Source organism: Salarias fasciatus, chromosome 5, assembly GCF_902148845.1.
Source record: "Salarias fasciatus chromosome 5, fSalaFa1.1, whole genome shotgun sequence".
In the NCBI taxonomy this organism is placed as follows: Eukaryota; Metazoa; Chordata; class Actinopteri; order Blenniiformes; family Blenniidae; genus Salarias; species Salarias fasciatus.
In genome coordinates, this window is record NC_043749.1 from 17,641,833 (window position 1) to 17,668,200 (window position 26,368).

Below are 26,368 nucleotides of genomic sequence, written 5' to 3' on the forward strand. Positions count from 1 at the left end.
AGAGGTCCTCCAGGACTACATGCTGTTCTGTGATTGGCTGAGAAGATATTGCATTACACACTTGAAGAGTTGATGGACATTGCTAAAATGCCTCTTTTCCACAAAACAACATTTCATTCATCTTTTATTGTGAAAGAATGATCAATTGGTGTTGCCTAAATAGACTAGTCTTGCTTTGCCCTGAAAGCAAGCTTTGGGCCTCTGCCCCAGGGGTACAAGTCAAGCTGCCGAATGTCACTGTGTGCAGTGGTTGATACTGTTAGCTCGGAGCAATAAGGTCCCTGTTTTCTTCTCTTTGTGAATTTCACATGTTCGTACTGTACCTGTACAGCCTGGCCAGTTGGCTGTTCAAATATAATTAGTTTTGGCTGATGGACACTTTAAATTGTTCAAGACAATAATTGAGATTTACCAGGGTGCTTTGTGCACCTTCCGAATTCTTCTTTAACAATTTAATATACATGTCTCTTGCAAAAATCTGATTCAAACTCTGGTTCTTAATTGCACTTTCTTCCATCATGGACTGTAAATAAATATTTTCAGGGACTTACTTGGCTCTGTCTTCACTGCATGTCCTACTTCTGATTCCTTATATCCGTGCCTCCCACCCCTGTCCGTTTCTCGCCGTCATATCAGGCTGCAGTCTGGGACGTTTTAGGATCTTTTTGTATCCGTCTTTTTTTGGCTTGCGGCCTGACCCGCAGGTCGACTAGGCACAGGAAAACTCCAGGCACTCCAGATGGCCGATCTGTCTCATGAAAGCAAGTTACCGAGCCCCTTTTAACATCGGCAGATGTTTCATTTCAAATTCTATTTAATGGATTAATATTCAGATATAAGAACTACACTGCTTGATGGAGGTTGTACTACTACTGTTTTATTTTTTTTTTTTTGGGGGGGGGGGGGGGGGTTGGGGGTTGTAAATGTGTTTACCTTCTGCTTCATTCTGCAAACCATTCTGCAAAGTTAAAATATGTATTCAATAAAGTGCTGCAAATCAGAAGCAAAAGATACTATAAAGCCGGAGGTTACTGGGTTCTTTGCTTCCTGTGGGCTGCCAATTGTTGTGATGGTAACTATAAAACAATCACCACAGTTGTGTACCAGTTCCTGAGTGGGATCTCATCCAAATACATTAAAATGTGCCACAAAGGGCCAGCCCATTTCAAAGGCTTCTCAAAAATTCAGCAATTCTTTTGTTGAAACGTGTAAGATTTTTTTTTTTTTTTTTTTTGGTTCGGCTCTCACTACGCCATAATAATTCATGGTGAAGCAGCCTGTGATTCCATATGGGTGTTTAAATTGATCCCTGCCATGCTCTGTGGTGTATTCACAGGGCGTTCGGGTTCAGATAGTAATCTCACTGTCATATGAACAAGATCAAGGAAAACACTTCCACAGCGTATAAATAAAGAAAAGCAGGCATAAACACCACAGCTCCTAAAAGCTGTTGGGAGATTATGATCTATATTGTAGATATTATTTGCTCTTTATCTGCTGTACTATTTGACAGCTGTTTATAATGTGATTCAGAAACATTTCAAGCTCTTAATGTAAACAGTGTCAATATAAAACTCGCCCCAGTCCACCACTGGTATGTTTAATTCTTCAGCTTTTTCAGGAAAATAGTAACGTCTAAAGGCTGACAGGAACCACCTGAAACAGCTCTGGGCTCTGTGATGCTAACATCTTTGTGGAGGATAAGATTCAGGTACAACTCGACCTTCAGGTGTGATGAATAAAGAGAAAAACAGCCTGCAGTGAAACTGGGACAAATCTCAGGAGTTTTTGGGAGAAAAAAAAAAAAACTGTCTCGCTTTGGATGATGGTACATGAAGTTACTCTGTATGTCACACTGAAATTGGTTCTTACCAATAATCTGGGAATGTACGAAGGAAGATGAAAACAAAAAACAAAAAGTAGTTCATATTTTACTTTTCTGCATTATTGGTACTTGTAACTGTCAGGGTTTACAGTTCAAACTGATGATGAGAGAAAAGCAATTTCATTTTTAATTATTTTATTGTAATATTATGCTCAACAGAGCTTTTTTCCTTTTTGTCTTTTGTTTGCTTTTTCAAAACATAGATTCATAGTGTTGCCATAAATAAGCCTTGGTCTATTAAAGTGAAATGATTTTGATGTTTTTATTTTATGTCTTAAACTCTGAACAAAAATAGACTATTCACTCTTTCATTCAAATACAAGGAGTGCATTCAGACTGAGGTGTGTGATTATATGCATCAAGAACGTCACCCTCTTCACTGAGTAGATCGATTCCATGATGCTTCCATGATTAAATATCCAGCTTTACCTGAAACCTCTCCAGTATTAAATATATATTTGTTAGCAAAATCAACCAAGCTTTTTGCATTTGTTTTGAAATTTCATCACCAAAGAAACATTCTCCTTGTTTAGAATCTGTTCAGAAGTAGACGATGGAAACAGCACGCATGAAGCTTCGTGAGGCAATGAGAAATTATTATATAACTCAGAATAAGGTTTAAGCGACAATTACAGCTATTGCTAACCTTTTTCCAAGATTTGCAAAATGGTACAGTTTCTTTAATAGCATTGATTTCAACCAGCTGCTCTGCTGTTTATTTGTATTCTTTTAGCTAATTGACCTTAAATTGAGTGAATTAGACCCCTGACCGTATGGCAGGCAAAGTTCAGCAGACATACTGCAGCAATACTAGACAACACTTTAGAAAAATACAGCAATAATCTTCCACACAAGTAGCCAAAAGTAGTCAAATCATATACAAGAGAATATGTTTATGTAAGCCTGTGCCTCACCTTAAGGGAAAATAAAAACAATACAGACAAAGTCCTGTTTTTCACATGGACCTAATGTGCTCGCTGATGTTTCTCAGTTGCTCCCATCATTTCTACTATGACCATTAGGGGCCGCTACGAACTCAAACCAAAGGTATTTTGACAGCCATAAACAGCTAACTGCTTTTTCTTTGTAACACAGGGACTTGCTCATAATGTGCCAGTATCTATACAAACATGCTATTTTTCAAACACACTCCTCTCCTTACAACAATGTGAATGTTATAATAAACCTAATGGCTGTGGATTAGATTTCTGGGTTTGAAGGCAATGTCTTTCAGATCATACCAAACCAAAGTAAAATTAATGACTGCGCCATTCTTATGATCAAACTTAATTTAAAAGCAATATACTCAAAGATGCCAAAAATAAGCTCGGGGTAAAGAACAGTCGCATACATATATTCTCTTTCTGTGTGTTTTGTTTGGAAAGGCTTGGTGAGAGTAGTCGAGTTAAGTGATTGATTTTCATTAAACAATGAATTACCATCAGTGTAAACCCGACATTAAAGATACAGATGATACTGCGCAGTAATTCATTGTGAGTGAAAAGCAAAGAAGATCATTTTGCTTTGTTTTGTTATTGTAGGCTTGTGGACACGGACACCATGAGTGGCAGCAAAGAGGACATGTAAATTAATAAAACAGAGGTTTAACTGCAGACAGTAGAGATCATTTCTGAGAGTAGATTTGTATTTTCATGCTACAGTATGACCTCAAGATTGTATTAAATTACAATATTTTTTACTTTGGAATGTTGAAGACAGTTCTTAGTCGCTGCAAGATTCATATGAGTTATAAAATAATTAAAAAAAGAAAAAAACAATGGACCGAGAAGCAGCACGTCTCACACTCAAGGTCTCCTGAACTGTGTATCTTCGTTTCCCTCCCGCTTCAACACCTTTCACATTCAAATGACCTCTGAAGGCAGCGCCGGGATTTGCCTGATAGATATTACAGTATTTTGTCTGTGTCTGCTGTGTGCGAGACTTCAGCGCCGCCCCCCCCCCCACCAAGCACCCTGACCTTTCATATTTAATATACCATGTTGGCTAAAGGTCACCACTGTTTTGGCTTTTCTCCACCGGTTCTGTTGTGTGATTGGAAATGCCTACAGAGTCTTCCATATATAAATATTTTCATGTCGCTGTCAAAAACATGCAAAGGCCAAGCAATCATGGCGCATTTCAGTTTGTGATTTTTTTTTGTTTTTTTTTTTTATTTCCAACCACACCCGGCTCAGCTTACACCTGAGCATACAGAGCTTTAATGTCATGAGTTTGTCCGATGATTAATTTCCGTTACTTCAGTTCAGCCATGATCAGCTTCGTTCTCTATGCGGTCCCGGATTTAGTGCGAGAAAAGCTTGAAATTACTGTAAGACTTTTTTTGTATCATGTGTCACGAATCAAAAAATAAGATACTTTGTTATCTGGGAAAGGATCAATTGTTCAAAGCAATTATACTGAGGTATAAATATACATTTTCTCTTTCAACCGCGGATTCAGTGTCACTACCTCCCCACACTGCACTTTCATTGGAAGGGCTATGGATTTTCTTACATTAGATTTTGTAATCACATAAAGTGCCTGCTGCCGGCTCCCCATGACAGGTGCAGAAACCTAAACAGTCTCTTTGAAAAAGGAACACCTTGTTGCTAAAACCACATACATTATTTCATTACCAGGGAGAGCTGAGACCCGGATCCGCGTCGCTGTTGAGTATCACTGAAACAATGTCGACCTTCAACATATTTTAGTCATCTAGAGGAATTTCAGACTTGTTCATCACTCGGTCTTTCATTCTGTCATCATCTCTCTTTCTGGTGGTTCTGTTTTAAGACTGGGGAATGTGAAAGGCTCCAGTTAAGCTTCAAATGCCCCCCACACCCCACCCCCCCCCCCCGCTTCTCAATGAGATGGAAACATTAATCAATTAGGTTGGCCCTTAAAGGATCTGAAGGAGATGAAGCTCCCCTCTCTCTGAAAATGAAATGCCACAGACTTTTAAATCCAGTCAAAGGGCATTTTTCCCAATCTTGCTCTCTTCTTTTTTTTTCCCCCTCCCTTTCATTCCCCACTCCCTGTTTCATTCATCTTGCCTCCCATCCCCCTCTCATTTCTCATGTGCAACATAAGTAGAAGGTCGGGGAATGAGAGGATGATGAAGAGGAGGGTTTATTCAGGAGTGGAATGGGAGGATGAGGGGATGATGGAGCTGTGAAAACAGGAGTAAAAATAACATTTTCTGAAATTGGATTTAAGGCTAAAGAAAGATCCTTCTGTTCCATCAATCAAAAATCAAAAACAGATTAAATCGTTATAAGTCCTCTCAAAGTCTCAATCACATATCAAAGTCTCATTTTACTTTTTTTTTTCATTTGGATTATTTTACTGAAGCTATAAGCCACATACGCTGAAAACGGCTGCGCAGAGACTTTCTAACCTGCTGAAATGCTAAACATCCAAATGAATTGTAAATATGCAATTGGTTTGCATCTGGTGGAAACGCAACAGCAGCTAATTACCAGCATGCAAAAGGGTCACGCAGAGGGTGGAGCAGACTCCGTTAATGGCAGTTGTTTCAATGGACAATTGTCCAAAGGAACAAGAGACGACATAGTCTCATTATTGAATGTCAGTGGCCAGAAAAGGTTAGCAAAGGTTCAGCAGTGAAGAGGCCTTTGTGGTGTGCCTGCCACGGCCTCACGCACAATTTATTCACCCAGGCTTTGATGGAAAACTCAACTGTGCTTTGGTAAAGAGAAGTGCAAGGTCTGCAGAGCGTCATTTACATTGTTTCATTTGTGGAATTAACATAAATACTTGTTCATTTGCGCATTCGAATTCAGTTGATTTCAAATTGCACAATAATTGTGTGATAATAATGTCCAAAACTCACTGAAATCCTTAGAAATAGAAAATTATATAACTTTGAAAGCAGTGACAATGAACATCCTTATGCGCCTTCGATTTATAATAAATCTCTTGAAAAGCATTCCTGTGACCATAAAATAGTCGTGTTTACCTTAAAATTTCACTATAGTGGAAAATAGTTCTCCATCTATTTCTGCAAAAGTGTATTTTTGAATAAGACTGCCCTTATAGTTATTGTGATATCTGCCTAAAAAAACAATCCTTGATATGTTTGCATTGAAAGGAAATTTACATTTGAATACTTTAACAATGTCCACGTACTAAGCACGTAGTCCATGTTTTTCTAGGTTAAATTCAGTTGACTCTTTTGGCCACATCAGTGGAAAGCAACAGGAACTAAATACAAAAACAAATTATATCAAAAACCTATTATTATGTACATTAATCTTGCTTTGGACCATCAAGGACAAGCAAATGGCCACATGTGGGCCGTGAACCATACATTGTCCAAGTGCAACCAGTATGGACAACATTCTGCAGCTTGAAAATTCAGCATTTTGTTTTAGGAGCCACCAAACTCTGGCTTGTCTCTAATTCCATTGTTTTTCTGTTGCTTGTTTCCCCCACCCCAAGCACCAGCTAAATTCATTTTCTGCTCTTTTGTATATAATCATAGGACACAATGTTTGAGCAGATGAAGAAAATTTGCTCAATGCACACGGCTGAGAGGAAACAACCAAACTTACTGACCTGAATGGTTTTTCATTTGGGTAGCCGGAGTTAAGTGGAAATGTGGAAGTGGAAAATTAAGCACCTCAGTACCAGTCTGATGCAGCTCAAATTGACACAAAATGGAATTCATTGTATGAGAAGCAAAGTCAAAGGCAAAGTCATTTATAAAGGCATTTACAAAGCATTTTCACAAGCTGCTCTATAACAAAATGAATCTCAAAGCACAAATGACACAAATCAAAGCAAAGGTGAGTCTATTTAGCATAATAAGTTTCCATGGGTTTGATTTTTTTCCCTTTTTTTTTTTTCCAACCAGAAAATGCGCTGATGCTTCTTTGTAATGCTGCGAAAACCGTGTGTTTTTCAGTGTACGTCCTGGTCACTAATGAGTAGTCTTTCAGCCTAATGGACCTATTGAACTATTTCCTGTTTACTATTGCTCTGCTGTTTGCTGTCCTCTGGACAGCCTTATATGGAATTGCCATCAGTGGACCAAGGCAATGTGGTTATAATATTTACATGAGTCATAAATCAAATCAGAGAGAAAGGTAGCAACAAATAGGCCTGGAAATTTGGGTTAAAAGCAAAGTAACCTGGTGCAGCATAAAAAAATAAAAAATAAAAAAAAACACGAAACAGCCTTGCTGTGCTTGGATATTAGTACAGAAAAGCACTTGACCTACAAAAGTTCTGCTGGTAATTCCTAACACTGAAAGCTTTGACCTGATTTAAAGAATAACCATTAATATTTCACTCAAAATGACCAACAAAGAAGAAGACTGTGTCTCCTGACAAAGGCGCACCTTGAAAACTTCACTCTCTATAAACCAGAGAGGAACCCGGCGTCTTATTATAGTGACATTAAATAACACTTGCATAACTCTGCTTATTTGTTACAGATGAAGGAGTAGGCTAATGTGTATTCTCTCGTGTGGAGGAGGAGACCACTTAAGAAATACTGGATTTCGTGTTACAGTAGGTCCTCCGAGATATGCTGGCTGAGATGGTTAATGGACATTTCTCTCTTTGTTCAGGTTATTTTCCCTTTTAATAGGTGCTTTAAATGTGCGCAACTCGATCGAAGGTGTTTTCACATCATCTTCATCAAAGTCTGATAACTATGATTCAAATTGCCGGCGATGTGAAGATCTTATAATTCTAAAGTGCAGTCTGAAAACCTGAGAGGGAAGGGATGTGTGTGGCTACAAACACAGCTGTAGAAAAGTGCAAAATGTCTTCAAACAGGTTTTTGAGCATCAGTAAAGTTTTAAAACTAGTAGTTCAATTGAACGAGAAAATATTAATACCTTTTTTCAGATCAGATGTGAACTGACAGCTATGACTGCGTACAGTTCATGATGAGCTGACGACCATATAAGGACTGATGTCCTCACATATGTCCTGATGTCAACTAGTTGTGAGCAGGATGATAGAAACAGTCACTGATTTCCATTTGAATTATGCTCGCTGAATCTTTTAAAACTATTTTTTAACACTAATCATTGTATTTACGACCGAACCAAAGAAATATGCATGAGCACATCAGATCAGTAACATTTTGTTATAATCAGAGGACTTTTGTTCCTGGAATTAAAATTAGCGGCTGCAAACATACAAGAAGATAACGTCAAAATTTTAAGTAGAATAAAATCCTCTCATCCTGATGTATTGCTGAGCAGATTTTTTAAACATTTAAATGGAAATTACAATTAAGGAAGATAAGGATGGTTGCTTTCCGAAGCTAATAGCCTGTGGGGGAATGGTGTGTGATCTGTCACAGTTGATTTGTTTGGAAATTTTTGGAAAAATATTTTTGGGGATTTTTGAAAATCAAAATCCCTTCAGTACTGTGGAGCATCATTTTTATTACCACCAGTTGGATAATTTAATCGCAGAGGAAGTTATATTTTTTTCATGTTTTATTCTGATACTTGCAGAATTTTTTTTTCTGTTGAAAAAACAAAACAAAACTAACTTTGATTCGCTGTTTCTGACATTTTTTTTTGGAAAACATATCTAAATCGCATTCTACACCACATTTTTCTCTGTGTTTCAGAGATAAGGAATTTCAGGATGGGTATTGGTGGAGAAGGCGGGGGTGGAGATGGAGTTTGTTTTTTTTTTGATGGGGTCACAGTATTTCTGTTGCATTCTTGCAGGTTTCACTGCTCATTTTCCAAAATTTGCATGGTAATCTATTTGTTGTTAAAACATAGAAGTCCCTTATAACTATCAATCAGTCGCCATCATTTTTTTCTTTTTACACATCGCCGCCTCCAGAGGAATACTGTTTTTTTTTAACCACAATCATTTTTACTTGTTCCGCATCAACCAAATGTTTTCTCTTGTGTTTTCCACACACAAAAACCAAAACCAAATCTCCTCTCTTTGGCACGACTCGGTCTCTGCAGGGCCAACACTTGGTGTTATGTCAGAGGGCGAAACACACAATCTCCACGCATTCCTTTGCAGTGAAGCCATGACTCCACTTGTGCCAGATCCCCCTGTGTACTGTATCCTCTGCTGTAACAGTGACAGGGAAAAACTGAATGGACAAGCGAGAGAGAGAGAGAATCACAGACAGTACAGACTGGGGAGACGTCCGTATCCGTGTGATCGTTAACCTTATGAGCTCGGAGTCGGGGCGGCCTGAGCTGGCAGCCGATGGCAGGCCGAGACAGTCGGCCCATGGTGCGCCCCATCTGTGCCTGGTATTAAAGCAGGCTCACACCCCAGGGCCAGAGCCACCACGCCGTGTAATAGCTACATGGACACAGGCACAGTCCTGAGGGGGCCGACAAGTCACCCACTGGGATGACAATGGCGGCTTGGTTAACACAAACACAGTCCTACATTCACACACACACATACACACACAGATAGAGAAACTGCCACATGTGCACTCAAAGCAAAGAAGGAGAAGAAATGCACTCTTGGGCAGGAGCATACATGCAGCTCTGCCTTGTAAAAACACTTTAATGACACACAGAGTACATAACACCGCTCCACCGCAGTCTTAAAAGCAGGGTGTCACATTTTTTCCTGTGAGTGAGGTTAATTTTTGTCTCGGTTTCTGTCTCACATTCGCGTTGGACATTGTTCTGTGTGCACATCCTGTTGTGCAGGTCTCTGGGTGTTTTGTTTTTGTCCAGGTGTGTGTGTGTGCGTGCATGTGCGTGTGTGTGTGTGTGCAAATATATAGCTGAAAGCTTAGAGCACAGTAGCAGCGCATAGTGTCTCAACTGTTTTCTCTGTGTACTTTCGAGCTTCACTGCCTGCAGACATGCTTAACATTAAGCGAAATAAGTAAAGAGGGAAAAAAAATGCATTCCTAAAATGTTTGTGGGCAGAAGTGACGTAAGCGAAACAGCGAATAATGTATATCATAAGATTAACTTTACAGGCTAAATTACTGAAGTAAATATAGCCATTATATTAAAGTGATGTGACTAAACGCAGGATCAGGGCATTTCAATAGTATCCCCTTCTTTTTGCTTTTACAGCCTTTCACAATTCACACAGTCAGGAGATCGCTTTTCACTGGCATTCCTGCTATATGAAAATACACAAACTTTGCACATAATTGGCATTTTTCTCGTCCGCTCTCCTCGGTGTTATTCTTCCCTGACTTTCTGTGTCATTGCTAATATTCAGCGCCGTCGTATCTGCGTTAATAGACATCCTTGACAGGCCAGTCAGTGACATGAAGGAACAAAGCCACGTGTGATAGCAGTTTCACAACGCACGGCTGAAGTTTCTCCTCTCAATTATGATAACAATCCTGAACAGGACTGACAAAATACAGGATGACTGTATTTATTTAAACACATATATGGGACCTGTTACTCGCTTCTGACAGCAGTAGTTACAATCAGCAGCGTCTCCATATCGACCAGCTGAAATGAGAGATAAACAGACTACTGTACTGTATCAGGGCAAATAATCTCAATAAGTGTTAATGTATCACACCAGCTCTGGTTTATCAAATACTTTTAGCAATGTCACTTTATAGGATGTAACCGTGTTTAATTAGTTATTAAATGAATTTTAATTTGCTGCACTGGAGTAGCTATATTAACTGAGTAAGGCATTAAAGTTTTTAGTACATCTGCACACAGCGGACATATTCCGTATTTGTTTTTTGTAACCGTTTACAGTCAATGAAGACGTGTTCCCACAAAAGACTAATAGATTATTTAATGATTCCATCAAAGAAACCCTTGTGATAAGGTGAGAGTTTATGGGCAGAAAACAATGTCTTTAATTGAACCCAATGTGCAGAATGAACTATACTGTCATTCTTTGTCAACAGTACCTCACCAAGACATTAGTTTTCAGTTGGAGGTATTGCCTTCTGTTGAACACTTGTCTAGTGGTTAGCACTCTTGTTTCTCAGCAGGAAAACGCCCTGGTTGGAGTCCAGGCTGGAGGGCCTTTCTGGGTGGAGCTTCATGTTTATTATCCTGCTACTTCATATTGATCCCACGACCATTTGAACTTCATCGGTGAATGTGACTGTGTGTAAGATTGTCTCAATCAGTGTATTTGCTCTGTAAATGACCTGTCCAGGATGTTCTCTGCCTTCATCTCTTGTCAGCTGGGGATCAGTAACATCTCCCGAAGTTTGATAATATGATAAAATATATAGAGGAAGGATGGATATAAAGCAAAACGTCTCCATACCAGACCTAGTTTTTAATGCGGCCTGCTCAGGAACATTAATTGTTCTGTTGATAATAAAACATTACATATGTAAAAAAACAAAAACTAATAATAAACAATGTGTTATGGACACGAAGAGATGGAAAGACACACAGTAAACAACTTGTAATTGACTTGGATTTGACACTCACTACTGTCGTAAAATAAGGAATTATTTTAGCTAAAAGAAAGAAAGAAAAGTCTTTTCTCCCAATCCTCACAACCCCGCTGACCCTGCTGCTGCCGTTCCCCCCTGCGGCCGGTAGAGGTCGCAGCCTAGCAGGCGCTGAGTGGAGGGGAAGGCATGGACGGATCCGGGCAGAGCGCTCCCACATGACACAAAGCTACAGCGCGCGCCTGCTGGAAACCGGGAGCCGGAGCGCGAGCGTTTGCTTCTATTTTCACATATAAATTTATTTTTGGTGTGGGGGAAAAAAAAGACGCGTCGACGAGATCAATTCCGCATCTTCACCTGCAACTCCGCAACTTGCCTCCTTAGTTTTGTGAGACTACGGAGGCGCGTGGCGCATCTCCGGTTTTCCCGTTTCTTCCAAGTGAACTTTACAGGGATGTTACGCGCGAGCATCACCGTGCTCGATGCCCAGATAGTGGAGAAGTAACTATAGGCCGGATATAAAGACTGAACACCGGGAGAGACTCGTTTTCCCTCTTTTTCTATTACTTTTTTCCCCTCCTCCGTTTTTGATAGCCTGCAAACAGAGAGAAAAGGAGAGAGGGTGAGACGAACCGTGTGTGTGTGTGTGTGCAGGAGAGAGAGAGAGAGAGAGAGAGAGAGAGAGAGAGAGAGAGAGAGAGAGAGAGAGAGAGAGAGAGAGAGAGAGAGAGAAGTCGCACAGGTTTTTTTTGGAGCTACGCTTTCATGCCGTCAGTCTTGCGGACTCTGAGATGGACGTCAGATTTTATCCAGCTCCCCCTTCAAGCGTGGGTTCATGTACGTTACCGACTGACTCCGGTTTGGACTATTACCACTCCAACAAGGTAAACTATTACTACTTTCAGCGACGACGCAAAAAAGCATGAATAAAACAGGGACGCAGAAGTACATTGATTGCATGCTGTGCTCCATGCGCGTATATGCTGCGTATGATCCGACGCTGTTAGTGGAGAGTGATGCACACTTTGGGTTCCCGTGGGATAATCGAGTGGAGGGACTGTGCAAAGCTGCATTATCAGCCAACTTTCTTACATTTCCTGCGTGTTTGCAATATCAGAACTCCTCTGACACCTGCTCCGAGCCCGTGCATGTGGTGTTTTGGTTGATTGAAATTTAAAAAAAAAAAAAACAAAGCCAATCAGAAAAGAAAAGTGTGAATATGTTGTGCAGAAGCTGTCCAGTGTATCGACTTGGCGCGTCTCTGTCGCATTGGATAAAACTGGCAAACGCACTGTGATTGAACGTTTTTAGTCTTATTTAATATACATCAGCAAGTTGGTGCTTGCTAGCCACAATACACTTGAGATTTAAAAGCGAAAAGCATACTTGGGCTCTGTGCTGCGCACCAGTTCCCACATGATCAGTTCACAATCAGGCCAGTAAACAATTATCATGATTGCACCCAAATGTGATCCTGACAGCTGGTTATGAGTCCAGGGCCATTCATGACATCCTGAAGGTGCGTTGTTTCAACGGTCTTGCTTCAATAAAAAAAAAGTCTTACTTTTCCTCATTGGCTGAGAAAAGCATTTTAATGAAGAGTATTTTCTTACAGATTGATGCATGTTTGGTTGTCAACACCCAAAAAGATCAGTATAGCTGAATAACTTTTTGGGGGTATAATTATTCATTAGACACCTACAAGGACATTAATAGTGATTTGTTTTAGTCCAAAGGATTCTACATTTGACTTTATTAAATAGGAGTTTGTATTCATATTGTCTCTGACAGAAGTTGTTGCCTCATAAATTTTCCCTCAACTCACACAATAGTTTGTTGATGTATACCTTTATTTGTATTTTTGAGGTGCACGCTATGAATTATTTATTAGTTCCCAGTTTTTATATATTGAAAAAAGTTTTTAAAATCTGTTTGTTTACTTTGCTCCGTAAATTCATTTTTTGAATAGCATAGTTATTAAAATTGTCGCTTCAAGTCGTCGGGCCTCCTGTAAAGAGATTACCTCTACTTCACTGTTTACTCTACAATACAGTGCGAATACTTTGCTTCACAGAAAACAAGCTTTGGCAGTTAAGCGTTAGAAATTTATATACGTACCTGCTATACAGTCCAGGTCAGGAGTAATAAGGTTTCTTTTCCTCCGGTCAAGGTGAAACTTGTGTAAACATTGGTCAGTGACTACTGGGCAGTGCTGAAAGAAGGCTTTACACCCCCGGCCATTCAGACCAGCATGCTTGCCTTAGCACCTGGAGGGAAGCCAGCAGGCAGTTAACATTTACTGATGACAAAGTGAAACATTATAGCGCAGTACAATATTTGAGCTGTTAATCTCCTCTGTTCATACACACTGTCACCTGTATGTATACATGTACAACACACACAGTGAGCTCCAAGCGCACGCACACACACACACTCACACACTGACACCCACGCTCACAAAACACTCGCCTGCAGATGGGTTTGGAGTACAATGCAGGAGCACTTCACATCCACTACAGTCATGTCTCAACTTCTGAACATAACGTCAACTGCATCACAAGACATCCTGATTATCACTTAACTTCAAATCACATCTTTACTTTGCCCATTAGGAACAAAAAATCCTAGCTAAAGTAGTGCTGTTTTCCTGGATGAAAGCTCTGTAAATTCCCAATTGTGTGGTAACATCCAAACAGCTGTGCACAAGGTTGCTGCAGATGTGTAAAGATGAGAGGAAGGCCTGTGTCTCCCTGACAGAGGCGATGCCCCGGGTCTTGTAGTATTAACACAATGAACTGTACCAGTTATCACGATTCAGGCAGCGTAGAGCCTGTTTGGCCCAGTGAGGAGCAGGCTTGGGTTTCAAGGACAGAATCGTATAACGTTGTCATTACTAAAGTAACAGCTGTGACTAAGATGTAAAGTGACACATTATCTGCACGGCACTCCTGCTGCTGCACGTCGCTGTTGAATAACGACACAGGGGCTTCATATGACGTATAGACAATAGTTCATCAATATGGCACTTTCATTTCAAGAGCAGAATAGAGTTGATTGCATTGTGGTTAAATAAGTTAATTTGCAACAAATAACATTTATATTAAAGATGCTTGTTTTCAGGTACATGTATTATTCATTTTAATAGTGATTGATTCTTTGGAAATAGGTTATAATCTAAGTACACATTCTAAGTACACAGTCCATGCACTTCCTCTTCATCCCCCGTCATATTCACTCTGAACAGGCTAAATATTTACTTTTGACTTTGAATGTGCATTACTGTAAAGTATGTATGTACTATACAGCACAGCGCACCAGGAAGGAAGCACAGTGTTAAGTATTTAGATCCATTTATAAAAGCCCATTACTTCCTGTTCTCGAGGTGTCAACTGAAAACACATCTCTTTGGGCACGTGACTAATGAATGACTGTAAATGATTTTGCATAAACATTTTTCAGACATGTGGTCATTCATGTGCAAACCCGACAGGGTTAAAGCTGGAGGCACGCAAAGAATGTCTTAAGCTGAAAACGGCTCGAGCTGATTGACAACATTCACTGCAATGGTTGATTGATGCATGGCAGGTATATAGATCGCTTTTGACAGAAAAAAAAGAAAGATATATCCATGAATGTACCTTAAAAATATTTTAAAAACCAACAGATGACCTTATCTTGCTAAAATAAATCCTTACGTGATAGTGATTGTTTTATGGTTTGTCATATTTTTTGTAAACTTTGATGCATCATAATGATTTAACTTATCCTCGATTATGTCGTTGCAACAAGAGAGGATAAAAACATCTCAAACACCTGTCAGCACCACACAATCCAGTTCAGCAACACCACAGAGTACATCCTGTAGTCTTAAAGTTGCTTCAGCACCTCCCTGAAACAACACTATGATCTTCGTGAAGGATTTACTGCTCGACTACTGACTGTAATCTCCATTCGTACCAGGTGTAACTAATAAACAGGAAAATAAGTATAATGGAATTCTTTTCATACAAATCAAAATCAGACTGATAATCGAAGCAACGATGGAGGGATTATCTTGGGCAACAAGGGGTTAATTGTACTTCTCCTTATTTCATTGTGAAGCGTTTCATAAAGCAACCTGTGCATCAACATTTCAGGACAATGCAAAGAACAACACATGAGAAAAGCATCGATTTGTGTTTTGCAAAGCGCCCCACGGCTCTGTTGCTCTTCTTAACTCCATCCAACTTGCATTGTCCTGCACTTGCACAATCACTGTGAGTCATCTTTACTTTTCGCCCAAGATTTCTCCTAATCTTTTTGAAGCCTCTCTGTATCTTTCCTCGCTGAGTGGGAGGCTTGTTTGTTCAGCGTACACTCAGCTGTGTATACCAGCGCTGAAGGCCACTTCTTTGCAAATGCCTGTTTTAGTGGGAGACTATTTGTCAAATGCATTATGACTTGTGCATACCCCCAGGCAGAATCACTCCGGTGAAATGAAGTTGGATAGATTACTGTAGATGTTCCACTTTCTCCTCATCCTTTTTCCCCTCTAAGAGCACAGGGCCCAAGAGAGAGCCTCTCATGTAATTATACTGTAGTTACACTGTAGTTTTATAATCCAGTGGTTTGCAGATGTTATTCTTTACAAAGTTGAAGTCTCTTCCAACTTTACTGTATGTTATTTGTGCACACAAGTATTTTGTGTAGGACTTTATGCCTGCATGCGTGAGCACAGTGTATACATAATTGCTAATATGCCTTGAGGTGAAATGCACAAAGCATGTTTAACAACACAGCCCTCATTTATACCATGTATTAATCCAGCTGTACTTTGTTTTACTTTGTGCACAGCTTTAGGGGTGTCAGTATCAAGCAGCTGACATTTTTCCACTCAAACACTGATGATGCTTGCTGCTGCAGAACACGCAACACCCCCTTTTCAAGTGGTCCATTCCGTTTCCAGTACTGTTCAAATCGCCGTATTAGTCATGGGATACTTCAAAGTATGGACAGAAGAATTTTATTTTCCATGTTGAATTCTCAGAATGAGATTTTTTTTACATATATATTTATATATACACCCCATCTTCGAAACATGACTGTAATAGAAACAGAAAAATAAGAGTTATTCCAGCAGTACCTCATTCTGTACACAGAAAGAAGTTAATTACATGGAGGAAAGCATTCTTGGGTTGACAGCGTGGACTTGGGGTTTTTTCATTGTGCCCATTCATAACATTCTGCTGACTGGCCAGTCTGAGTTGCAATATCCCGAGCATTCTCACTGGGAAAACGTTAACCCATGCATGGCTCAGACACACACCGGAGGGGGAGAAAATGCGGCCTGTGTCGCACCGCACTTAAAGTGGTGCATGTATTGTCGTAATGCAGCTGCAGGTGGTTAACGCAGAGTGCACAGACTCATGTAATGAACATTATATTCAACCATTAAAGGGTCGGCGCTTTGTGATGTTGTTTTCTGGTCTTGCCACTTCCTGGCACTCTTCATAATCGAGTCTTTCGGTCTTTTCGCTTCTTCCCCCCCCCCCCCCCTCTCTGTGTCTAACTTCTTCTCTCATTTACCTTCCCAGCAGCAATGTCAAAAGGTTATGGAGGGAAGCTGGATCGCCTGGGGCTGATTGTGTCTTTGAGTTAATGATAAGTAGCTACAGTGTTATTCTCTGGAGCAGTGGGGCTCAGAGTGTTGTGTACTCAGACCATTACAGTAGGAAGACAGTGAGCTTATTCACGAGGGTTTTTAAATCACATGTTAAAACGCAGCAAAGAAACAATGCCAACTGCATTTAAAAAAAAAAAAAAGTTAATAAAAGGAAAAGGGGGAGTCACTTGCTGAATTTCACATTCTGCATAATCAATTTATGTTTATTCAGTGAAGTTACTGCACAGTGAAAACGCAGGAAAAAGCCCCAGTACACCCACCATCAATGATGCTGTAGTTTCTATTGTATACCTATTATTTCTGTGGCCATTTTAAGGACAATTGTCTGTTTGGAGAAAAAGAAGTACAGCTGTCCATTACAGGGATTTGCCCTCGTCGGCCTGACTTTAACCTGCAGGACAGTGAAGGTTGTGAAGCCTCAACTAGGCTGTGCTGCACTCTTGTCTCTCTGCTCTGTACTTTATAATCGAGACCAGACGTGACTCAGAGCTACTAGAGGTGTTAAGAGGGTCATAAGTCATGTATGGCTGAAAATAGATACTATAGTTTATCCTGCCTGGTTAGCTACTTAATCACCAAGGTCCTTAGAAACAGGCTATTTATGTTGATGATTGATTTTAATAACCACCAAGAATTGAGTCATGACAGTGCATTTTTTAAAACTCTTCCCATTATACTTTGGTGATATAGTGCTGCTACGCAAATCATTTCTGTGCTGGTATCACACGGAAATCTATCACCCATTAAGTGTATTATAAGAAAATCAGCAGACTGCTTCAAGGAAAAGACTGAGAACATCTTTTTTTTTTTTTTTTAAAGCTTGGTGACAAACACAATAAAGTGTAAGTTACTGCAAAACACAGCCGCATCACAAGATGTCAGAGTAATTCCAATTTTGACGTTGATTGTGGATCTTAGCTGTGCCCGGTCCCTGCCAAACGCGTGCCCCTCATTAAATCACATTAACCCTAATTATCGCCGCGGCCCCTCCAAAGCCAAAATAGTGCAGCCGGCCTCGACTCGTGGATCCTCAGCTGGATGTTGGGTGTGTGTGTTTCCAACCCTTGTGGCTTGAGTAAAGTCCAGTCCATTGTGCCAAGGTGTTTTAAACTGTCTGCACCTCAGGAGGCCAGTGGTTTCTCAGTAGCGGTTTACTCTGACTGGTTCTCTCTCTCTCTTTCTCTCTCTCTCCCCCCTCCTGCTTGCAGCCCAGTTTCCTTGTGCTGTTTTATATTCACTTCTTGATTGGTTGGGGGATGGGGTGGTTGAACAGCGTTTGAGAGGTTAGCTGGTTAGTGGAGGGAGGGGGAAGTCGAACTGGTGTGTGCATAAAGATAGAGAAAGAGTGAGAGAAAGACGAGCCGCGGATGGAGGGAAAATAGAGAGAGATTTTTAAGGGGTGCTTTATTTTTGAGCTCGCCATTGAGTCTGTAATGTCATTCAACGATGTGGAAACCAAAATGAGCCCTGCCACCAGATGTGTTCCAGTCCAGATAGCGACTTGAAAGACAGACGTTTATTGTTTTAGTGCATTTGGTGTGGTTCAAACCCAAACTGCATGAAATGCTGATTGATGGATTTCACTGAAGAATGTGAGTGCATGTATGTGTGTAAGGGAGAAAAAAGAGAGAAAGGGAGAGGGAGAGCAAGATCTCCTTTATCTGATTTATTTAACCATTTCAATGGCCTGTTCATTGCCCTGGCTGCTGATGAGAAGTGAAAACTGACTGTATTTCACTGTGCTACTGTAGCATTTCAAAGCAGGTTCATCTGCTTTCCATCAGCGCAGAAATAGGAGGAAAAAGAAAATACACCCTCTAATGCAATCCTGACTGTATTGCTGGCTTGCTGTATCATGTGAAATGTCCCTTTGACATCTACACAATGTGGTCTCTATATGTAAAGAAAAAAAAAAACATATAGCATGAAAACACTTGTTGTTGAAAGAAAGGCTTTTTCTGTAACCATAGGTCAAAGTCAATTCCGTGATTCAAACTGTTCTAACTTTTTTGATTTGCTCAGCCCAACAGCCGAACTTATTGTTGCTGCTGACATTTAGCAAAAATCCACAAGCTCGGTGGTTTTGACACCAGATCAGGAAGTGTGCTGTTTAGACTCTCCACCTCTCTCTCTCTCTCTCTTTCTCTCTCTCTCTCTCTCTCTCTCTCTCTCTCTCTCATTCTCTTTTTGCAACAGTTTTAGGATGCCAACTGTGAAGCGCATGTCCCAAATTATCGTACCGTGGCAATTTTAGTCGTTCCTATTGTTTTATGATTAAGGTGTCAGCATGCCAACGCGGCGGCAACAAAGGCGAAACATTTTTGCTGCGCTAAAACGCTGCAATTCCCCCCAGCAAGAAAGCTGATCTTCATTAGGATAATTGCTTCATTTCATTCATAAACAAATAGACCACAAAGTGATTATTTGAGATGCAGGAGATTATGAGTGCCGTTATTGGCCTTGGCAGATTTGTGTAAAGCAGGCTTTGGTACATAAATTAGCGTAACCATTGTATGAGAAAACCATATCAACATTTCAAATAAGCACAGACGGAGCTCATCATCTCGCACTTTCACACTCGCCATACTGCGAGGATCTCACAGTTCATCCAACAGTTTGTTTTTCATTTCATCTCACTGGGAAAGTCGATGGGCAGGATATGAAACACTAAGCAGTGGAAGGAGTGAAGAAAAAAAGGGGCAAGGGCAGTTTTGGGGCATCTTGACAGATCAAACTGTGAAAGTTTTGACAGGTTACAGACACAATAGATGATCTGTCCTGTGAATATCACAAGGTTGGAGGGGACAGACTATTTTTTTATCCGCTTTAGTTTGATTTGTTGATGCTTCCAATGAATGTTTGGAGATTTATTATCAACTTTTTTTAGACGCAGAGACTGTTGACTCAATCCTTGTTGTATTGCTGGTTTGCTGCATGAAATAGGTGACAAATGTTGCATGTTACAGAAGCGTGCCCTGTGATGTGCAGCACTTTTTAACTTCTCTACGCCTTTCTGACGAAAAGGTCAGCGGGGATGCGGTGATCCAGCAGATTCCATAGGATGAATGTACAAAAAAACAGCGATAAACACGGTGTCCGTGCTGTCGAAGAATGCGGCTGTCGAGTGTATTAAAAGAGGTTCGCAAGCCTGGGCAAACATGAACAGTTGTCTTAGCTTCCTGAGGCATGTCCTGTGCAAACACAACTGGAGACGGCTGGTTCAGGTCCACAGTCAAAGACCATGGGCCCTATGAGTACACACATTCAGAGACATGAACTCTCTCACAGGTAGTACGCGCACGCACCCACACACACACACACACACACACACACACACACACGCGCGCGCGCGCGCGCTGGAGTTTCTTGCATGCAGATGCAAGCATGTACACGCATGTCTGCAGCATAAATAAACACAAGTGCTCATGTGAGCACAGACCACAGAAATGCAGCCTTGTTGTTGCGCAGCAGCCCGCAAATTACTGCACTGTGTCGAGTATTAACAGTTGATACTGTGTGTGATCATGAGCATTATTTTCACAAGGTTTATTGAGAAGAGACGAGTCTACAATAATAATAAAAACAAAAATCAGCCTTCAGTACTTTTACTTTTTCAAGGAGTGTTTGATGTCTCCACAGATCAGGATTGGCTACTTCTGGGTTTGCAGAGGAAGTTAGTCAGCTTGTTAGGCCACCGAGGATTGGTGCTGTGCCATGTGCCGTTTGTCCCCAAGCCTCTCCAAGCCAAGTGTGTGTGTGTGTGTGTGTGTGTGTGTGTGTGTGTGTGTGTGTGTGTGTGTGTGTGTGTGTGTGTGTGACTCCCCTCCCTATCACTACAAACCCACAGTCCCCCCAGGCCTCTTTTTGCCTCAGTCTTGTAAACCACCTCTGGCACTTTTGGGCTTTGTTCATAATATTTTCATTGTAGCTTTTCCCTTTCTTTCCAGGAATTTCATTCTCTGTGACTTGATAGTCAGCCTTTGCAGCCCGGTTATTTTCAGTGACAACCTAGTATAATAAGAACACTTAATCTTATAGAAAAGCTACCCTATACTTAGATGCAGATGTAATTGCATTTCTCTTTTTTTTTCCCCTCTTTGCATGTCAGTGCCGAACCTAGATTGGAAAAAAGCTTTTACTCCTATTTTTAACATCTGTACACACATACAGGATAATACTTTAGCAGCGGAGCTTGATATCGCCCCTAAAATGTTTCAAGTTCTTGCTCGTAATGTGCATGCTCTCCTTATTTCTGGCGGTGCTGCAGAAGCCGATGAGGTCTGTTTCAGGCCTCTGTGTGTCGACTGCTATGTAATGTGGTGGTGCAGCTGAAACTGAGTGCATCCACTGTGCAAACACAGCAATGCTGGCAGTCCTGGTTTCACTTAATCTTTGACACAAAGGCACTGGCATGTGGCTGAGCTCTCACACAAATTCAGCGACACAAAAAAAAAAAGTGCAAGGGAGTGAGAGAGGTGTGGGTAAAGTGTACATAAATAAAGCGGTAATTGCTTAAAGGTTCACAGATTTCACATTTGAAATGGTTTGTTTCAGAATATCTATTTATTTAAATGGAAAGGCTACCTTGTTTGAGGGATTTCTGTTGGCATTCAGAGACAGTTATTAGGACTTCCTGAAGCAAACATGAAAATGTGTGGCTGATGCCATGCCCGGTCAATTTAGGACCTTATTCTGGGCTTTAGTGTACACAGACATCCACACACACTGCCTGTCTGAACAGATGATTTATTTGCCTGTCATCCCATAATTACCCACTGGGTAGATGGGAGGACCTTTCTGAGATTATAGTTTGTCTGTGCTGTAAAAAAAAGAAAAAAGAAAAAAAAAGAAAAAGAAAAAAGCTGAGAAACTTTAAACGATTTGCCAATAAGCTCTTTTAAAGCATCTTTTGATGTTTTATCAAAGTGGGACATATTGATTTGGAATAAATATTCCTCACTGCTGTAGTGATGGGAACGTGGGAGACAAATGAATTGAAACTTGAAAATGTTTTTTTTTTTTTAAGATTTCATCCAAATTATGTTATCTGGAGCTGTGTGCTTAATTGCTGCTGTTCTGCCTTTTTCTTTTTCTTTTTTTTTTTCTAGTGAAACGTTACCTCCTGGCATCACAGGCTGTTGTTTGCATAGTTTGATAGCTTTCAGATGCAGACGTGTCGCGTTCTGACTCGTAACGAACGAACAATTTCACATCAAAAGGGTTGTTTCTGTGTTTTTTGGACGTGGCTGCGGGCTAGAAAAAATGAATCCAAACTGCGCAGCGGTGACCTCTCATCAGACTTCGACAGGATTTCGCTGACACCAGACGTGGATAATCACCAGCTCTTTGGCAGGAGAAAGGTATCAGTTCTTTGTAGGTATACACCACCTAATATCCTTTTAATTGACTTCACAGAAACTGTATCAAGACGTGCTGATGAAGTTACAAATTGGCTAAAGCAGCGTGCTCTGAGCGCCAGATCTCCTTGTTCCTCCTGGTTTGGTTTGTTGTACTTTCTGCTGCTCTGCATAATGACGCGAGTGGAAGATTTCAATTACTTGGAGAAAGTCAAGGAGGCTGTTGAAGTTTGGGAAATACAACATGAGCTGGTCCCAGTGTGGAGATTGCGCCCATTTGGAATATAATTAAATTGGTTTGGCTGCTTGCCACGGTAAGGGAAAAAAAAAATTCTTCTTTTTTCTCATCTCAAATAAAATGTATAGAGTGTTTTGCTGAAAAATACCTGGAGGGAACAGTGTGCTGTTGAATTTTTGTAATACAGCTTGCATTGTGCAGTTGAAATGAGTTTTGAGATGAGTTATCCGCCGTGGTTTCCCCTTTGACATTTCAAAGGTATGCAGCTTTTGAACCATGGATTTACTGTAATCTATTTTTTTTTCTATTATTGATGTGTGGTTGAGTTATAAACTGTAGATTGGCTCCTCTGCCATTTCCCTGGCTTTGCCATATCAGAAACCACAAGGCCACGGTGCAGAGGCAGACTTTGTAATAATGTTTATATATAGTCACATGTAAACCTCAGTTGTTGGTCTGAGAGACTGCTGTTTACCATATAGAGTGTGTGAATCTCTCAAAAGGCTCCTCTGTCACTCCGCAATGTAACCAGCTCTTATGAAGCACGTGCCAAATCACACTAACCGCTCTAATTTAAAGATAATGAAAAAAAAAAGCGCATGTGAAAAACACTGAACAGTGAATGTAGGATTCTCGATTCTGTAGTAGTAGTAGTAGTGATGGACTGCTGAACATTATCAAGGTACAAATGTGTGATAGACACGTAAAAAGCAATGTCCATCTTCTCATTTATGTCTGACTGGAGGTCAGCTGACAGTCCGTCAAAGAGAAAACACAGAGATACGGCTGCAGCCACTTTTATATATTCACTTGTTTACCTCAAATGTTTATTTTCTGTTTGAGGAATCCCACAGATGCACAGGGAGAACATGCAAATCATGCACAGAAAGGCTCCATAGTCCATAAATATTCATGCTGTGAGGTCAGACTGCAAGTCAGAGTAAACTTTTCCGTGTACAAAAACTTTGCTGTCCACAGGAAACTACTGAGAATGCCGTGGTGTTTATGCCGGGCCTGTAAGAGCACGGTGAAATACAGCAGAACCAGAGAAGGAGAGGAGTCGGTTGTCAAGGGAAAGATGGAGGTGCTGAATGTTTTCAAATTCATCTTCTCAATTATTAAAAAAAAAAATTGCAGTTTTATTTCCCAAAAAACTCCAGCTTCATGTGGACTGAACGTCTATCCCATTAAAAAACAGCAACAGATTTGCAGGTACAATGTCCATGTGACCATAAAGCTAATTTTATTACGAGCATTACAGCTTCTATTCAAATTGACAAAAACACCAGTGAATAAACATTATTGGAAAGTAACTAATCATGACAGATGGACTCTACTCAATAGATGCATAGTAATAAATAGTTTCCTGTTCTCACTTCCTTCTGGCTGTGGTGTAAAGATGAGCCATGGTTGACATCTGAGGTTGTTTTGGCTCTCGCCACGTACAAACTGATCTCCCACTTCTTCAAATGACCACAAAAAAAGACAACATTTTCTCAGAATTATTCTTTTCCCTCTCTCCTTAGAAATTGCACCTTTTCCCTTTCAACAGCACTTTCATGGTTTCTCTTCCAGCAATTTTTAGGCTGCATAATAATAGCAATTTCTGATTGGTCACAACGGCATGAAAATGTCTCGACAATTGTGTTATGAGCGAAAGAGAGCGAGGGAGGGCGTGCGGCAGATAGATACAGAACCGTAAATGCGAGTTGTTGACTTGTTGTGTGTTTGCCGTGGAGTATTATGAAAATCCAGCCGCCTCTGATCCACTTTTGCCTGATCTGCAAATGGATCGCGCTGCCCAGTGGAGCCATTCTTACAAAATCAGCCTGGCATGGCGTTATAATAGCTTTTCCTTGTACGTGTTCTGTCAAATCAACTTAGCCTCTTTGGGTGCTATTTTAGTGTTAGCCACTCAGTCGATAGAAGGAGTTCTGTGTGTTGCCACTTGTCCCCAGAGAGCCCGGGGAAATGCGCCCGCGCGTCCGATGCCGTAATCCCGCCGTTGCGCCGTGACACTTTGGGAAACGGTCCTTTGAAACCAGATCCACAAAGCGAGGCGGAGAGGTGCTGAGATGATGAGCTAATTAGCGAGGTCTACCGCCGTCGCGCTAATGGCTGTTTGTGGGTTTGTGGGTGCCGTCGCGTGCGCGCGCGCACGCACTCATGCAGCGCGGTTGATTTTTAGAGGCTTAATCCGGCGTGCGCATGACAAAGCCTGCTAAGTGAATCAAAAACCTGCATATCAGTGGAGACAAGGCTCCTCAATGGAGCCGCGGAGATAGAAGGAATGGGCACACAACGTATGCCAGCGCACCTTCGGGGCATTGACTCCTCGCCATGACGCTTTCATGTGCGTTTCCTGCATGTTGAATGGTAAAGTCACATCTTAATGGAGCGTGCGCTTTATTATTATTTTTTTTTCTATGTTGTTTATATGCCGTGCCAGATACATCGACGCAAAGGAGTGTGTATTGCGTCTGAACCCATTCTCCGAGAAACACTGTATAATGATCTGGGTTTTTTTCTGCTATAGCGGCTCGTAATTGTGCAAGGAACGATAAAACAAACACGTGCACGAGAGGAAGACGCGATGGAAAGATTGATCTTTATCTAACAGACAGAAAGAGGCCGATTGAGCAACTGTGCAAGCTTCGAGAAACACAGAAGAACAGAATAAAGTCAGCACACACACACACGCACACACACACACACACACACGCACACGCACACGCACACGCACACGCACACACACACACATGCACAGCTCTCATTTTAATTTGCACCTGCTGACACTTGAACCTTATCACATAATAAATAATATTTTCAGCAACTGAGAGAGAAGGATTTTGCCCAAAAAAAAAAAAAAAAAAAGGAAGTTGAAAACAAACCACCAGAGTTAAATTTTGGTTCTGAGTGAACTAAAACATCAGTGAACACACGGGAACGTTGGTCGATGTGGTGAAGGAAAACTGCAGCTAGATTGCCACATTTTGTCATGATCTGTCTGAAGGACAAAGGAGGGAAGAGCGCACACAGTTTATGCCTAAAAATAAATTTGTTTTATATAACAAAACTAAAGATAGAGCACAGCCAAGCCGATGGGAGTATGAAGCCAGGGGAGGGAGAAACATGGCCGTCTGCCACCACCTTCTTCTGCAGCCAGAGCAGGTGAGCTGATAAAGCGTCTCCGTCCTCCACATTGTTACAGTCACAGCTGATTGTCAGTGAATCACATTAATTATTTCAGTTTAACTCCTCATGACAGTTCTTATTCTTACTTAAAAAAAAAAAAAATTGAGAGAGAGAGACAGTTTAGATGTCTCCCAGTTTTGAGCACACATAAATCTAACGATTGCATCATCTTCGAGTGCTTAGGAAAGCACAATAACAGGCTGCTTGTTGCAATCAGGTATGTTGGAACAAGGAGAGGAGCGATAAAATGCAGGAATGTGTCCCTCACTTTGCAGAGCCCTTCTGAGGGCTGGATTGATCCCTCCTCGGGCCAAATCCGGCTCGGAGGAGGGATGTTTGACATCTCGACTTTAAGCTGTTCGAACAAATGATCAGTGGTGTCCAGCAGATTTTAATGTCTGTGAAAGTTCTGTGGCTTGGACCAAGAAGAAGTTCATTCCTGGAGAGAAGTGCATGGTTGGAAAAATATGCAGAAAGGGAGGGGCGATCCGCTGACCGTCCATCGGCTTGACCTTTCCTCAACACTTCCAGATTTTCTCACATTACAAAAATATTTCTTCGTTTTGTTACAACTTTGGAGAGTCCACAATCTCTCTTGTGCAAACTGACTTACAAAGCCCGGCTGTGCGCGTCTGAAGGTACTCTGGTTTTCTTG

At 41.0% G+C, this 26,368-nt stretch overlaps 1 protein-coding gene and 1 long non-coding RNA gene across 10 annotated transcripts in view; one reads left to right on the top strand and one right to left on the bottom strand.

The window, feature by feature from the left end:
• The window catches only part of tox2 (TOX high mobility group box family member 2), a 112,154-nt gene that overhangs the window by 6,515 nt on the left and 79,271 nt on the right, over nucleotides 1–26,368 (top strand). For 4 of the 9 annotated variants that reach the window (XM_030091219.1, XM_030091220.1, XM_030091217.1 and 1 more), the window contains exon 1: nucleotides 11,988–12,145. The exons of 2 other annotated variants lie outside the window; for them this stretch is intronic. In XM_030091219.1, the coding sequence (XP_029947079.1) occupies nucleotides 12,053–12,145 (93 nt within the window). In that variant the 5' untranslated portion in view covers nucleotides 11,988–12,052. Of the gene's footprint in view, nucleotides 1–11,987; nucleotides 12,146–26,368 lie in introns of those variants that run through there. 3 more of the 9 variants (XM_030091226.1, XM_030091224.1, XM_030091225.1) reach the window with 1 other exon arrangement.
• LOC115388223 (uncharacterized) lies at nucleotides 11,810–16,889 on the bottom strand. The gene is made up of 3 exons (XR_003931456.1): nucleotides 16,690–16,889; nucleotides 13,720–13,725; nucleotides 11,810–11,821 (listed from the first exon to the last, which is right to left on the bottom strand). It is a non-coding gene; the product is annotated as an uncharacterized LOC115388223 (long non-coding RNA).